This window comes from Arabidopsis lyrata (genome assembly GCF_000004255.2).
Source record: "Arabidopsis lyrata subsp. lyrata unplaced genomic scaffold ARALYscaffold_2, whole genome shotgun sequence".
Taxonomy (NCBI): Eukaryota; Viridiplantae; Streptophyta; class Magnoliopsida; order Brassicales; family Brassicaceae; genus Arabidopsis; species Arabidopsis lyrata.
In genome coordinates this window covers 15,867,416-15,880,766 of record NW_003302554.1, presented here as the reverse complement: position 1 = coordinate 15,880,766, position 13,351 = coordinate 15,867,416, and the positions used below count along the sequence as shown (strand labels likewise).

The following is a 13,351-nucleotide window of genomic DNA, read 5'->3' as shown; positions in this document are numbered from 1 at the left end:
GAAATCACTTTTGAGTGTGAGATGTGTGTGTGTGAGTTATCATTGCATGGGTTATCACTTAAAATTGCAACTGTGCATACAATTAATTTATGAACAATTCGATCCTTTGATCGTTCATCTTTGTTCATATATCTTAGAACTTGTTTTCATGTATTTGGTTAGGAGACTGTAGGCAGTATATTGCAAACTGTAAAGTGTCTATAAGGGAAATGAAGCGATAGCCGATATGAATGCATACACCTGATTAGAGGTCTCATTAGAGATATCACTTTTGTCAAAATAACATGTTTGGCGTAGAAAAAGAGGGAAATCGTATACGTTTTCTTAATTAGAAAATTACAGTATTTTTATTTTCTGATTTTAATATACTACTTCGTTGAGAAAATTAGTAACAAATTTTCAAATTATCATAAATCAAGCAAAAAAAAAAGAGAGAAGAAAATAAATTAAGTAGAATAATTTTTGAAAGAAAAATGTTGGAAAGAGGGTGGTTCTGGTTTTGCTTACATAGATCAGTCTGATATGTGTTCTTTTATACTAATAAAGTCCGTACAAAAAGCAATGGGTTAATGAGGAGTGTTGATATTTGAGGAAACACAATATTCCATCAACCGTCTGCTCTTCATTTTTTCTCATCATCCCATACAAACACAGCTCTTCTTTTTTTTCTTTCCAGCTTTTTATTTTTCCAATGTTTTCAGCTTTTTTTTTAAGCATAGTACTCCCTCTGTTCCTAAAAATTTGATATTTTAGTGTTTTAGGTTTGTTCTACAAAGATTGATTTTCTGGATTTTTTCTTTATTTTTAATTAATTGATATTAATAAATCATAGATTCCAAGACGTAATGATTAACTGTTTCAGAATACTATTGATTAATGATTTATTAAAAAATCATTAAATAAAATAAATAATTAAACAATGATTGTTTCTTAAAATATGTGAAATCTCTAGAAAATCAATCTTCTAGGAACAGAGGGAGTATAATATATATAGTTCTAATATAATTCCGACTTTCCTTGCCATTTCTGATGCTAAAGAGACTGTGGACATACACACACAAAAGTAGGTTATGCAATCTTAATAAAGTAAATATGTTTAGATGTTACCAAAAAAAAATAGAGTTAATGACTTAAACATCATTTTTTCTAGTAAAAATAATCTTGATTGACAAATAATTTTGAAATTGTTTCTTTGAAAGGATTGAATTTTTAACACGGCAAACAAAAGAAATTGCAGAAATTTAGTTTGTTGGATATATTAATGTATCTATTTAATAAATTTCATATTTCATATTCCATATAGTTAATGATGTTTTGGAATCTCGAAATAAATCGAACTCAAATGTAGTAATATTTTTTAAAAATGCGCAGATCCTTGTTACAAGTGACTTTTTGCACGGCTTTAGTATGGGTATGAGTTAATGTTATTATGAGTTTATGACCTTTTAGCAAATACTTGAAACGAGAAAATTAAAATTGATCTTTTTAGCAAACACTTGAAACGAGAAAAATGGAAAAGAGGGTAAGATAGTTAGGTTTAATAAAGCAAATTTTGACTAATTAACACTTTATGATCTATTGACTTGCTTTAATATGCATAAAGTGGGTCTTATGGGCTGATACTAAAGTCGACAAACTAATCTCATAAATTCGTTGATCAATGGGAATGATAAGTGGAGTTGGATACATGTTTTGCATCAAATTATGATTTTTTCTTCAAAAAATGATTTGCTCCATATGTCGTCAATGGTCTAAATGTGAAATTTGAAAAAAATAGATGACCATTGGGCTGTCGATTGTCGAAGCCTCCCTATCTTTTTATTTAAATTTTTTTTTGACTTTTCCAATCGGTTTAACATGCATGAGAACAAAATAAAATATTTTATTATTTCCAAAACCTAAACTTAACTCGCATGACTCAATTTTTCCAAAACCTAGATAAGATTTGTATAACGATATAGAGCGAGATGTGCAGCTAGCCGTTGTATTTGAAAAGTAGGTTATTCACTATATACATCTTCCTCACTCGTTAAAAATTACAAAAGGATGTTGTTATATACTTATATATGCATAGCCACGATCGTATGGTGATTATTCAAAGTATTATGTGTCTCATTGGTGTTGCTGCTAATTGTTGTAGAAACAATTAGAAATAGACGGTTGAATTAAAAAAATGGAATAATGAATCACAAAAAAAAATTCATTTCTTTGGTTATCAATCAGAACTCGTAAGTGCCGTATACAACTACATGAAATCAAAAAAGAAATCAACTATATGATTAATTTCATTAAAAGTTACTAATTAATTTCATTAAAAGTTATTATGTAAGAGCACTTCCATTGGTGGTTTTCATGAGACATTCATAATAAAAATAAATAGAAAATATATTTTTAATCAAAAAAGTTTAGACACGATTTCTCATTTGAGAAATTTTGAGGAACTCTCTCTCTCATGCGCATGTCACTCTTAGATTGATTTAACAATTTCTTTTTAAATTCAATTACTCTAAGAGTTATAATATCAATTAAATAGTTTATAGGTTATTATTTTTTATTTTTCTACAATTCATAAAATAAAATTATCTATATATCAAGCTTCATTATACAAAAGTTTAAACTAAATATAATACTATTTTTAATTGATATTAGTTAAGGTTAATATAAATGTAAATTAATATTTTTAGTTAATAAAATAATATAATATTAAAAAATAAATGGGCTTTTGCAAAAATGCTACTTTTTCAATGCCACTTTTCAAAAATACCCCTTTTTAAAAAACTTACAAAAAATACTCTTAAAAATATAAGACTTACCCAAATATGTATGTAATATTATTAAAACATACACAAACTACATTTCTATGTATCTAAAATCTTATAAATACTTTATAAATACCTTATAAATGAATTTTAAATACCTTTAAAAACCTTTAAAATATCTTGTAAAACCTTTGAAAAACCTTAAAAATCCTTTAAAATAACTTGCAAAACCTTTTAAAACACCTTATAAAACCTTATAAATACTTGGATCGAGTCTTCAAGTAGTAGTTACAATCCATAAGTACTTTATAAACCTAATAAAACTTTATAAAAATTTCAGATTTAAAAAGGGGCATTTTTGAAAATGGACATTTTTGAAAAGGGGCACACCAAAAGGGGTATTTTTAACAATTTCCCAAAAAATAAACTGAGATGAATAATATGATATATTGTCAACATTTTGATATTTTGATAAATAATGTGTTATATTTTGTCATTATTTACAAAATGTCTAATATAATTAAAATCTATTGATAAAATGATGTATAATTAATCATATTGTTTTACAAAATTTCTAATATAATCAAATGATATGTTTAAAATTTAATATAAATTTTTTGTTAAAATAGGAAAAATAATGAGAGCTTGCATCATATTGCACAATATGATAGTCGAAGATGAACGAGACAAATACACTCAATATAATGTCTCCTAATTCCAACAAAGAGAAGAAAATGAGAGTACACAAGTGGATTTTACATATTCTACAACTATGCCTACTAATTGGGCAACATTCTCGGCAATCGAATTCGAGTTCGTGATAGAGATATACACCAACAACTAAAAGCCGTTGAGCATATATGGAAAAGTTTGGCGCATCATCAAGTGAAGAGTAAAACTTATATTATCTATTTTGGTTTTGTATGTTTTTATTTGCTTTTTAATTTATGTTATCATGGTTTTAAATGTAATTTTGTGTTTACTTTATATATCTTTATTATGGTTTTATATGTAGTTTAAAGTTCAATTTATATTTAATTGTGGTTTTAAAAATAATAGTCTCTTTAATATATTATTTATAATTAATTAATGTTTTTAAAATTATTAATATTCATTATATTATTTACTTCTATAAATAAATATAATTATTTAGTTTGAATGACTATATTTAAGATATAATTTGATATGTTTCAAAATATTATTGAAAAATTAAATTTAATATAAAAATATAAATATTATATTGATGAGACAGTCATAGAAATATCTCACCATAGATAATAGAATTTTAATATGAATTTTTCTAAATAAATTAAACATAAAAATATTAATATTATATTAGTGTACCATTGGAGATGCTCTAACCTACAGTTCTCACACAAACCAAAAAGAAAGTAGTTTCACGGTCCATGCGTTTGTGCTTTAACACGCTTCGCCTAAAGCATGCCTTGTAATTGTAATCAAATCAAATAACCCCACTAATGAACCGATGATGACTAATGCAGATTCATGTTTGATATGAAATGTTTTTAGCATTTTGAACAAATACAAATAGATGATAAACAGACACACACACACAAATAGACGACATAAAACTTGAAGTATAATTTGATTTGGAGAATATCCGCAAAACTAGGCTATTCACGTATCATCCGACTCAGCTTAATGGTTAGTATTTTCTTGTTTTTCTGAATTGGTAACTCTATTTTATTGGTCTTATCCCCTTCTTTTTAATACGATGTTGAAGTGAAATAATCAACAAATAGTTATAAAGAGAGTGAGAATGAGGAGGGGCATGCGTAGAAGAAGTTAATGATGGGATAAGGGTAATATTGGAAAACAAAGTAGAGGCGTGGCACTTGTCAGCTTCATCAAGCTCCAGGACTCAAATCTTTTTTATGATTTAACTTTCGTCGTTTAAATGGGTAAATTGAATGGGTAAATTGAATGGGTAAATTGAAGTTTATAAAACATAGGGGATGTTTAAGAAATGCATCAAAAATAGAGGGTCTATTTTATAATTTCGAAAGTTTCCCCCGACCAAAAGAAAACATCAGACCAAATACCGATCTACGGCTACGAATCAATGGAAAAAAGCATATGTATATAGATGCTTTCGCTAATTATTTTTTTATAAAAATTTATAATCTTCTTTTGCACAGTTTTGGGTTCTCTAAAAGGCTGAACCTATAAAAGAATATATAGAAATAGAACAGAGAATATTTTAAAGGATCTGAAAAATTACCAACTTTTTTCTTACTTAGTTTCAAAAAACAAATTTGTGTTCCTCAAAAGCTGCTATTGCTGCAATAAAGTTATCTTTTTCATCTCTTTTTTTTTCTTCACTTCGTTAAAAGGAAAAACCAAAAGAAAATATAAAATAAAAAGAGAGAATATACGAAAGTAAAATATCTTTGTCCTCACGATTCCTTTAAACTAAACATCAATCACTAAAATTCGTGCCGTCTTGGGCAGACCCAAACCCAATGGTTTCACACACAAATATATAATTAAATATCATACGTTAATTTTTTTTAATTAATGTTTATTTGTGAATGTCATATGGGCTTAGCCCACTAAAGGGGTAAAAAGCCCAATAAGGTAACTTTCAAAAATTGTTTACAAGCCTTTAGAACCGGGAAGATCAATCCATTGGAGCTCAATCTCGACTTCACCACGCTCGACGTTACGGAGTCGGAGACAAATGTTCTGAACGATTCGATCGTTGATCCAACGGATGTAGCTTTCTTCGGCTAAGCAGTTGCCGCGGCTCGGACCGATCGTCGATATGATGGTTCCGTCTGGTAAACCGGAGAGCTCCATTCGCAAGGCTTCAATGTACGGTTTCAAATCGATCTCTGCGTCTCCCATTTTGTCATCTTTGCTGAAGAAGTCGTGATCGTACACAATCTGTTTTTTGATTTAAACCAAGACGATGTGTTAATTTGTGGACCGGTCCGGTTTAGAAAGTAGTAATTCAATTTGAAATTTACCAGAGTAAGCGGGAGATTCGGGTCAGTGACTGTGAATGACAAATCTTCTTCCCATTGTGGGTTTACGTTTTTCTTCACCACTTTGGTTTTGAGTTTCTGCAAAATAAATTTGAATTCTGAGTCTATGAAACAATCGTTGAAGTTTGTGGAAATCGAGAGAAAGTGAGAGAGAGAGAGAGAGAACCTGGCGACCTAGCTTGAGGACGACGTAAGGATCGCTGCTAGAAACATCACGTACGGCGAGGTTGACACCACGTTTGACGCGAACGCGGAGGATACCTAACAGATTATCCAACAGGGACATTCTTCTCCGACGAGACGAGATGGCGATTATATTGACCCAAACAAACGAATCACAATACTGTATGGATGGAAGTGAATTGTGGCTACTACTCGAATAATGTTGATGATGATTATTATAAGGGGGTGATTGGATTGTTAAATATATATATATATATATATTTTTCATTATTATTTTGTTTAGTTGAACGTGAGGACCGCTTAAAAGACAAGTTTGTGGCCTTATGGGAATCATATATATATATATATTATATAACATGATGAACAAATATATAAATTGCAATTTCAACGATTGTTCATCTTCGTGGACAGTGTAATAAACAAAAAACAAACATGCAAGTCATAAACACTTGCCATTTTCTGCAAGCGACGTATTCTTTGACATCAAAACTAGCTACGGCTTTGACCATTGTTGCCAGGTTAATGTTATTTAACACATCTTTGAAAATTACGTACGCGTAGAAAATATAAAATTTTGAATCAACTTTCATTCGGGTAAAATAATATTATAGGGATTACACATATGTTTCACCGAACTAATTAAATCCATAAGTTAATTGAGAGAATTTGTGTAATCTTATAAAATACCGGCTTTTTTAAAACAGACCTGAAAAATTTCTCGAGGTTTTCTTATAACTCCACTCCAAAATGTCATAACATATGTACGTTACCAAATTATTCTGCTCTCAAAACTTCATAAGGGTTAATAAAATTTTCGAAATGCTCTACAGAGAAACCTACAATGCAGTCCCGATATAGCCTATGCTTTAAACTAAATAGTTCAGTGTGTGATGAGTATGGAACTAAGTTGGAACCTGTACAGAAAACTTCTGGTTTCTCTGGTGTGATTGTGTACCCTTTTGTTTCACCTGCTTCAGCCATTACTGGGGAAAGGCTACAGGTCCAGCGAGGGGCTGTGCCACGTCTGCACCAACGGGATCCAAAACCACTTGTCTACGTTGTCTCCCCCGGAGATATAAGACGGTCATAAGACAGAGGAAGAGAGTTAGTATGGTCGCATTACCTTCTTCCAACACCACATTCTCTACCCATTCCTCCACCTTTCGATACACTTCTGGTACGGAATCCAGTACTTGCACCTGCATCCATAAAACGTGACCTTGGTCATTCATTTTCACTCAAACAATTCCGGTAAGCGATAAATCATCACTCTGACTCTCCTTCCCTCTCTCTTACCAGGGCAGTATCAGCATAGTTTCTGCGAACCCATACACTCGCAAGAGCTAGTGTGACAGGCAATTTGGCAGCAGCATCGCTCTGGAGGGCCTGATCATAGTAACGTTTAGCAAGATGGAGATCGAAAGGAAGACCTTCTCCATGCTCATGCATATAACCGAGGTTGAACATTGCTTGCGCATTTGATTGAGATTTAGCATACATGTACGCCTCTGCTGCACGCACGAAATCCCTCTCTGTACCCTGTGAACATGAGTAAGAGCCTCATTGAATCAGTTAAAGTCTAGATTTCATGAATGAGAAATATGTTCTTCTGGAAAAATCATATGGGTATGAATGGGATGAGATAAGTGATTATTAAATGCATTGTCCGCATGTTGACAGTTTTCATGATAAAATAGAGCAATTCTTAAACTTTAAGCGTGAGTAGACTTACCCGACCGTAGTAGTATGCATCTCCAATAAGCAATGCAGCATGTTCGTTTCCCTGTTCAGAGGCACGCCACCACAAAGAATGAGCCCGATCGTGCCTCTCCTTATCTGTGCAAAACCCAGACACTCCCATGCACATGCTTCTTTCCCCATATTTATCGAGGATCCAGGCAGCATTACTTTGTGCTACTTCAAAACCGAGCTCTGACATTCTCGAATACAATATAAAAGCCTTTCCCACATCACCTTTCGAGTAGGCTTCAAGAGCCCATCTAGAGAGAGAACTCCATGGTCCTCTTTCTGCTACTAGTTTATAAAAAGTCGTCGCCTACAACCAAAATGCTAGGAACGTGAACAAGGAATTTGAAGTACAAAATCCCACAATGATGTATTCAGAATGCTCAGAGCAAACTACAAACACACCTTAAATGGATGGAAATAAAAATAAAACTGTAAAAGCTTGACACAGTGAAAACTTAACAGAGATTCCTATAATTGGTTACGTTTTAGCAAATTACACCACCCCATCCTCAAATTGTATAACGAAAATTCTTGTAAGAATATGCAAGAATCGTAAATTATTGCCAATGAGCTCCAGTCAATTAATATTCTGAAGTTAAAGTTAATAAAAGTTGGAGTGTCATTTTAATTGAACTGCATAAATATTAAAACTATTTGTATTTGACATTCATGGTAAGGAAGATAGTTACCAATTTACCATTTCCAAGTTCTTTGTAAGCCCAACGCCCGTATGGAACATCTTGGCGAGTTGATAAAAAGCCTTTGGTTGACCAGCATTGGCAGCAACAAAGAAATATTTGGTTGCACGCCTCACATCCTTCTTGACTCCAATGCCTTTAAGATACAACACTCCAAGGTTATAATGCCCGCTAGGATCTTCACTATTAGCAGCCATCTCAAAGTATTCTTTCGCCTGCACTTGAAGGGAAATATCAACGGGATATCTTCAGGTCATAATATGTTGAAGAAAAAACTAAAACAAAAACTGCATCTATGATGCTTGCAGAGTGCCACTAAGCGACTCTTTATATGTCCTGATCACCGCTAAAGATGTGATGTCAGCAACACTTGATAACACAGACACGATAGGTGATTAAGTTTGGTACTTAATTGTTACGAATAATTTAAAATGTTTTACATACATCCAAAAATCTATCCCTTTTCTCAGTTCCATTATCATATTGTCTAAGTTAAACTAAATTTCTAGTCAGATAAAGAAGCAAGCCTGGTAAGCATGAAGGAAAAGTTACCTTAGTGTAGTTTCTCGTATCTACTCCATAGCCTTTGACATACAAGTAACCCAAGCCATTAAATGCCGAATGGAGACCATGTTTTACCGCAAGTGTAAGACATTCAAGTGCCTTGTCATAATTTCTCTCAACACCAGCTCCTCTAGCATAAATCTCCCCAAGAAGTTCCATTGACATCGGCTCTCCTTTCTCTACCGCCTTCGAAAACCAGTACAACGCCTTGGCATGATCACGCCTTAGCCCTCTCAAACCAAAGTAATAAAACAGTCCAATTTTGTGCATTGCCGCAGAATTCCCTTTCTCTGCCTGGTATTCCAATATCTGAAAATCCTCATCTTCCTTTCCACGGGATTTCCTAAGTGCATCTTTATTCTCCTCTGTTCCAATGTGGATTCTAACTGGCTCAACCATTGGAGAATCCTTTGAAATCAGAAAGCTATTCACTGCTGTCTCTGCTAGTTCAGCATATAACTCAACAGCTTTATCATGCATCTGTGAAACGATCACAAGAACATTTTAAAACTGCAAATTCGATAAGTTCAAACTGAAATGTTCGGTGTTGCTTACATTTTGTCTTAGATATCTGAAAGCAAGTGCCATTTTCGATTGCATATTTCCTCCCTCAGCAGCGAAATGATGATGTAAAATCGATTTGCTTCGGCTCGTCTCACGCATCATCCCAATCCCGTATACGAATCCCATCACTGATTGTGCGTGTGGATCTCCCGAAGAGGCACACGAATCTATCTCTGAAACCGCTTCCTCCATCAATGTACTGTTTCCTTCAATCGCCGCCGAGAGGATTTTGTGGAGTCCGGAGTAGTACTGCGGCGACGCAGAGGCGTGGACGGCGGAATCATTTGGCTCGAAGATTGGTCGCCAGGAACCGGGATCAAGCTCCTCTTCGGATTTGGGTTCGGATTCTCCGAATTCATCGAAATTAGAGGATTCTTCGGCACCGTTATCATCAAAGCCGCCGTTGAAATCGTCGTTGGAGAGAACGAGAACGAAGGGACGGGCTTGAACGCGATGAATGTAGACTGAGAGTATGAAGAAAGAGATGGCTATGATACTGTGACCTGAGATTCTCATTCTATATTTTCTCCAATTTCTTCGTCGTTGTTTCTCAGTGTTGAGAGAAACAGGGAAGAAGAAGAGGTAACAATGGATGAGGGTAATGACGTAATTTTAACACACTCCCTTATATTGCCACGTTGCATATTATCACTCATCCAATAATCATCCGCCACGTAATCATGTAATTAGCCACTAACCTTATCGTTATGTTGTTAATATTTGTTACAAGTGTTGCACATGCTAAGGTTTGAAATGGGTTCTCTTGGAGTAATCCTTATTTTCAAATTTTCATCAACATCTAGTGAGATTTTTTGGATATTTTTTTACAAAATTTGCATAGAATTAAATGTAAATTTAGATTTTCTCCAAATTTAGTTTTGAATCATACATGTATGCACATAGTATCAAAACAAATCAGACAAAACAATCCATGAAATTCATAAGCAAATCTCACCTTCATAATTAACGGAAAAAAGTTATTTATATGCCTCATCTTCCCTATTTACAAAACATTGTAAACAAAGAAAGACAAATAACAAAAAAATAATAATGGAGATTAGCAAATTTCTGGCCGTAGTCGTAGCCGTTGTAGTTCTCTACTCCGTGCAGGCTACAGCACAAGGAGGAAACCCTCAGACGATGGCTTGCGTGCAAAAATTGGTGCCGTGTCAGCCGTACATACACACGGTGAATCCGTCTCCTCCGCCATCGTGTTGCGGGCCAATGAAAGAGATCGTAGAGAAAGACGCGCCGTGTTTATGCGCCGTTTTTAACAACCCGGAGATGCTCAAAGCCCTAAACCTCACCAAAGAGAACGCTCTCGTGCTTCCCAAGGCATGTGGAGTTAATCCTGACGTTTCAGTCTGCTCCAAGATCGCCTGTGAGTGATTATTCTTCTATTAATAAGATCCCATAAATATATAACTTAATTAAACATCTTTGATAAGTATAAATTAAACGACGTTATTTTAATGTTTTTCTCTTGTAAATAAAGCTCCTTCGCCTACTGCGTCGCCGGGATCAACCAATGGTATGCACTGATTCGTATTTATTTTCAAATTTCTTGTTACATTTTGTCGAAAAAACTATAAAATATACAAACGCTAATACTAATATTTTATCAAACTAATTGACATGGCCTTCTTAATGAACAGGAACCTCTTCCGCTTCAACTATCAGCTTCAATCGATTTAGCTTTCTGTCTGCTTTTGTGGCAATGATCTTCTTTTGATTATGTCATTTATTTTATTTATAATTACATGTATGTGTTTTCTGTCATCAGTGTGTGTTTAAGTACTTTTGTTTTAATCTTTTATATACAATCCTCCTTAGTCTTGATATGAAAAGATTTTTTTAAAGCACATAAGTTTTGGCCAACCCCAAAATCACCACCATTCATATGAGAAAGACGATACAGTAGTTCTAAAGTGTCTACCACGCCAACATAAACCAATGGGGGTATAAGACGACATTCGCTTGGTGGTGTTTATGTTTTAGAATCATAATCAGAGTAAAGCTAGTAAACATATACTGTATATACAAACATGCAACTGCACCGACAATAGCCAAAAACATACACAACAAAAATGAAAAAGCTGACAAAGAAGAATCAACTAGCATGCTGTATCTCATTTTATGTAATTCAAACTATTAAAAAAAAAACTAAAATAATTTTAAAGAAAAGAGATGAAATAGTCGTATAAAAAGACAAGCAAACAAATAAAAACTAAATTTGATTTCAGATTCGAGTTTTTGAATATGTCGTAGTTGTTCTATCATTAAATCTAAATCTATGCTTCCTCCTTTTGTGACTTTTGTCAGTGTCATCAGTCATCACCATCTTATGAGAGTTCACTGTTTATTTTCAAAAAAATGATGATCATTACTCTTTTATTTCGTACCAAACCTCAACTCAAAACGAATTCAACAATAAGTAAATTGATACATATTTATCAAAATGATACCTACATAAGAAAAAGTATAAGATTCAAAGTCAGGATCGGCTCAATAAATTTGAAGTCCATCTAAGCTGGAAAAAAATGGGTCCTTTCTCTCATATTTTTTAGAAAAATATATTTTGGACCCTAATTTAAGTGGATTTCATTAAAAAAAGGCAAAAATAATATTTTACCAATTAGTAATATTTTAATTCACATATTTTTATATACTAATTAATGCTGGTACATTATCACTTTCCCAGCATTAGATTACCTGGCATTTTTTTTTATCCAATAAAAGACTAACAAGATTATAAGGAAATGGTATACTTGTCAGTTGTCACATGCATAATACTGGTAATTAATATTTAGTCAATTTGCAGAATCCAAATTCAGACATTTTGGATTTTGTAGTCTTAGTCTTATCAACAAATTCAATTGTATAATAACAAATCCGGTAACTACTATACTAAGAAACAAAACTTTACATGCATGTTTGACCAGCCCCGGCCCAACAGTTGTACCCACCAATATTTCCTAGTTAGGGTAAAAGAAAACCCACCAATATTTTCTTTATATATATAAGATAATATATACTCAGCAAAACAAATACTGCATAACAAAAAAAAATGAATATCACAAGAATTTTCGGTGTAGTCACCATCGTCGTCATTCTCTACTCCGTGCAAGTTACAGCACAATTATTCGGAGATGTTCAACAGGCAATGCGATGTGTATCAAAACTGTTGCCATGTCAACCGTACATTCACTTGTCGATTCCTCCGCCGCCGTGGTGTTGCAATCCGATGAAACAGATCGCTGAGCAAGATGTGTCGTGTCTATGCACCGCCTTCAAACATCCAGACTTGCTTAGGTTCCTTGCTCTCACCAAAGAGAACGCTCTTAATCTCCTTAACTCATGTGGTATTAATCATGATTTGTCACAGTGCAACAAGATTAATCGTGAGTTCTTTTTTCATCTCTAACTAGCTTTTGTAATCTGAATATGTTCTTATTGTATTAATTGCGTAGATTATATACGCATTCTGATATTTATGTTTGTTTTTTTAACGAAGCTTCTTCGCCTGCTGCGTTGCCTGAAGCTGCGACCAGCGGTATGCATTTACTTCCTCTGATATCAAAATTAATTTTTCTGATTTGCTATTCAATTTAACATTTCTTTAATAATTGATTTGTGGAGTATAATACAATAATGAATATTGTTATATTTTGTTGTGACCTTCTTATTGAAACAGGGAATTCTGGCAGCACCAAGAAAAATGCAGCTCTATCCATCAGTTTTTTGGGATTTAGCTTTGTATATGCTTTTCTCGGGATGATCTTCTTTTGATTTTTCTTTGTAATTCTCAGAAATATGTTTTATGTAA

At 33.3% G+C, this 13,351-nt stretch overlaps 4 protein-coding genes across 4 annotated transcripts; 2 read left to right on the top strand and 2 right to left on the bottom strand.

Moving 5' to 3' along the window:
* Positions 1-5,261: 5,261 nt before the first annotated feature.
* Positions 5,262-6,562, bottom strand: LOC9323553 (protein C2-DOMAIN ABA-RELATED 3). Its single transcript, XM_002887443.2, has 3 exons — positions 5,934-6,562; positions 5,750-5,845; positions 5,262-5,666 (listed from the first exon to the last, which is right to left on the bottom strand). The coding sequence occupies exons 1-3, from the start codon at positions 6,306-6,308 to the stop codon at positions 5,376-5,378; spliced, it is 762 nt and encodes a 253-aa protein (XP_002887489.2). The 5' UTR covers positions 6,309-6,562; the 3' UTR covers positions 5,262-5,375.
* A 162-nt stretch (positions 6,563-6,724) lies between these two features.
* On the bottom strand, positions 6,725-10,076 carry LOC9324998 (ERAD-associated E3 ubiquitin-protein ligase component HRD3B). The gene is made up of 6 exons (XM_021035748.1): positions 9,517-10,076; positions 8,950-9,441; positions 8,397-8,612; positions 7,683-8,006; positions 7,247-7,489; positions 6,725-7,149 (listed from the first exon to the last, which is right to left on the bottom strand). Exons 1-6 carry the CDS (start codon positions 10,039-10,041, stop codon positions 6,931-6,933), a joined length of 2,019 nt encoding a protein of 672 aa, XP_020891407.1. The 5' UTR covers positions 10,042-10,076; the 3' UTR covers positions 6,725-6,930.
* Positions 10,077-10,520: 444 nt separating this feature from the next.
* Positions 10,521-11,364, top strand: LOC9324997 (protein YLS3). Its single transcript, XM_002888888.2, has 3 exons — positions 10,521-10,906; positions 11,021-11,056; positions 11,181-11,364. Exons 1-3 carry the CDS (start codon positions 10,576-10,578, stop codon positions 11,255-11,257), a joined length of 444 nt encoding a protein of 147 aa, XP_002888934.1. The 5' UTR covers positions 10,521-10,575; the 3' UTR covers positions 11,258-11,364.
* A 990-nt stretch (positions 11,365-12,354) lies between these two features.
* LOC9324996 lies at positions 12,355-13,334 on the top strand. The gene is made up of 3 exons (XM_002888887.2): positions 12,355-12,926; positions 13,040-13,078; positions 13,220-13,334. The coding sequence occupies exons 1-3, from the start codon at positions 12,593-12,595 to the stop codon at positions 13,312-13,314; spliced, it is 468 nt and encodes a 155-aa protein (XP_002888933.1). The 5' UTR covers positions 12,355-12,592; the 3' UTR covers positions 13,315-13,334.
* Positions 13,335-13,351: the final 17 nt, after the last annotated feature.

Coding starts and splice junctions, on each gene's coding strand:
- LOC9323553 (XM_002887443.2), bottom strand. CDS start 6,308: ATGTTATATAATATATATATATATATGATTCCCATAAGGCCACAAACT. Junction 5,846..5,933: donor TCCTCAAGCTAGGTCGCCAG/GTTCTCTCTCTC, acceptor TTTATTTTGCAG/AAACTCAAAACCAAAGTGGT. Junction 5,667..5,749: donor CGAATCTCCCGCTTACTCTG/GTAAATTTCAAA, acceptor ATCAAAAAACAG/ATTGTGTACGATCACGACTT.
- LOC9324998 (XM_021035748.1), bottom strand. CDS start 10,041: ATGAGAATCTCAGGTCACAGTATCATAGCCATCTCTTTCTTCATACTC. Junction 8,613..8,949: donor ATACGAGAAACTACACTAAG/GTAACTTTTCCT, acceptor CTTCAAGTGCAG/GCGAAAGAATACTTTGAGAT. Junction 7,150..7,246: donor ACTATGCTGATACTGCCCTG/GTAAGAGAGAGG, acceptor TTATGGATGCAG/GTGCAAGTACTGGATTCCGT.
- LOC9324997 (XM_002888888.2), top strand. CDS start 10,576: ATGGAGATTAGCAAATTTCTGGCCGTAGTCGTAGCCGTTGTAGTTCTC. Junction 10,907..11,020: donor AGTCTGCTCCAAGATCGCCT/GTGAGTGATTAT, acceptor TTGTAAATAAAG/CTCCTTCGCCTACTGCGTCG. Junction 11,057..11,180: donor GTCGCCGGGATCAACCAATG/GTATGCACTGAT, acceptor CTTAATGAACAG/GAACCTCTTCCGCTTCAACT.
- LOC9324996 (XM_002888887.2), top strand. CDS start 12,593: ATGAATATCACAAGAATTTTCGGTGTAGTCACCATCGTCGTCATTCTC. Junction 12,927..13,039: donor ACAGTGCAACAAGATTAATC/GTGAGTTCTTTT, acceptor TTTTTAACGAAG/CTTCTTCGCCTGCTGCGTTG. Junction 13,079..13,219: donor GCCTGAAGCTGCGACCAGCG/GTATGCATTTAC, acceptor TTATTGAAACAG/GGAATTCTGGCAGCACCAAG.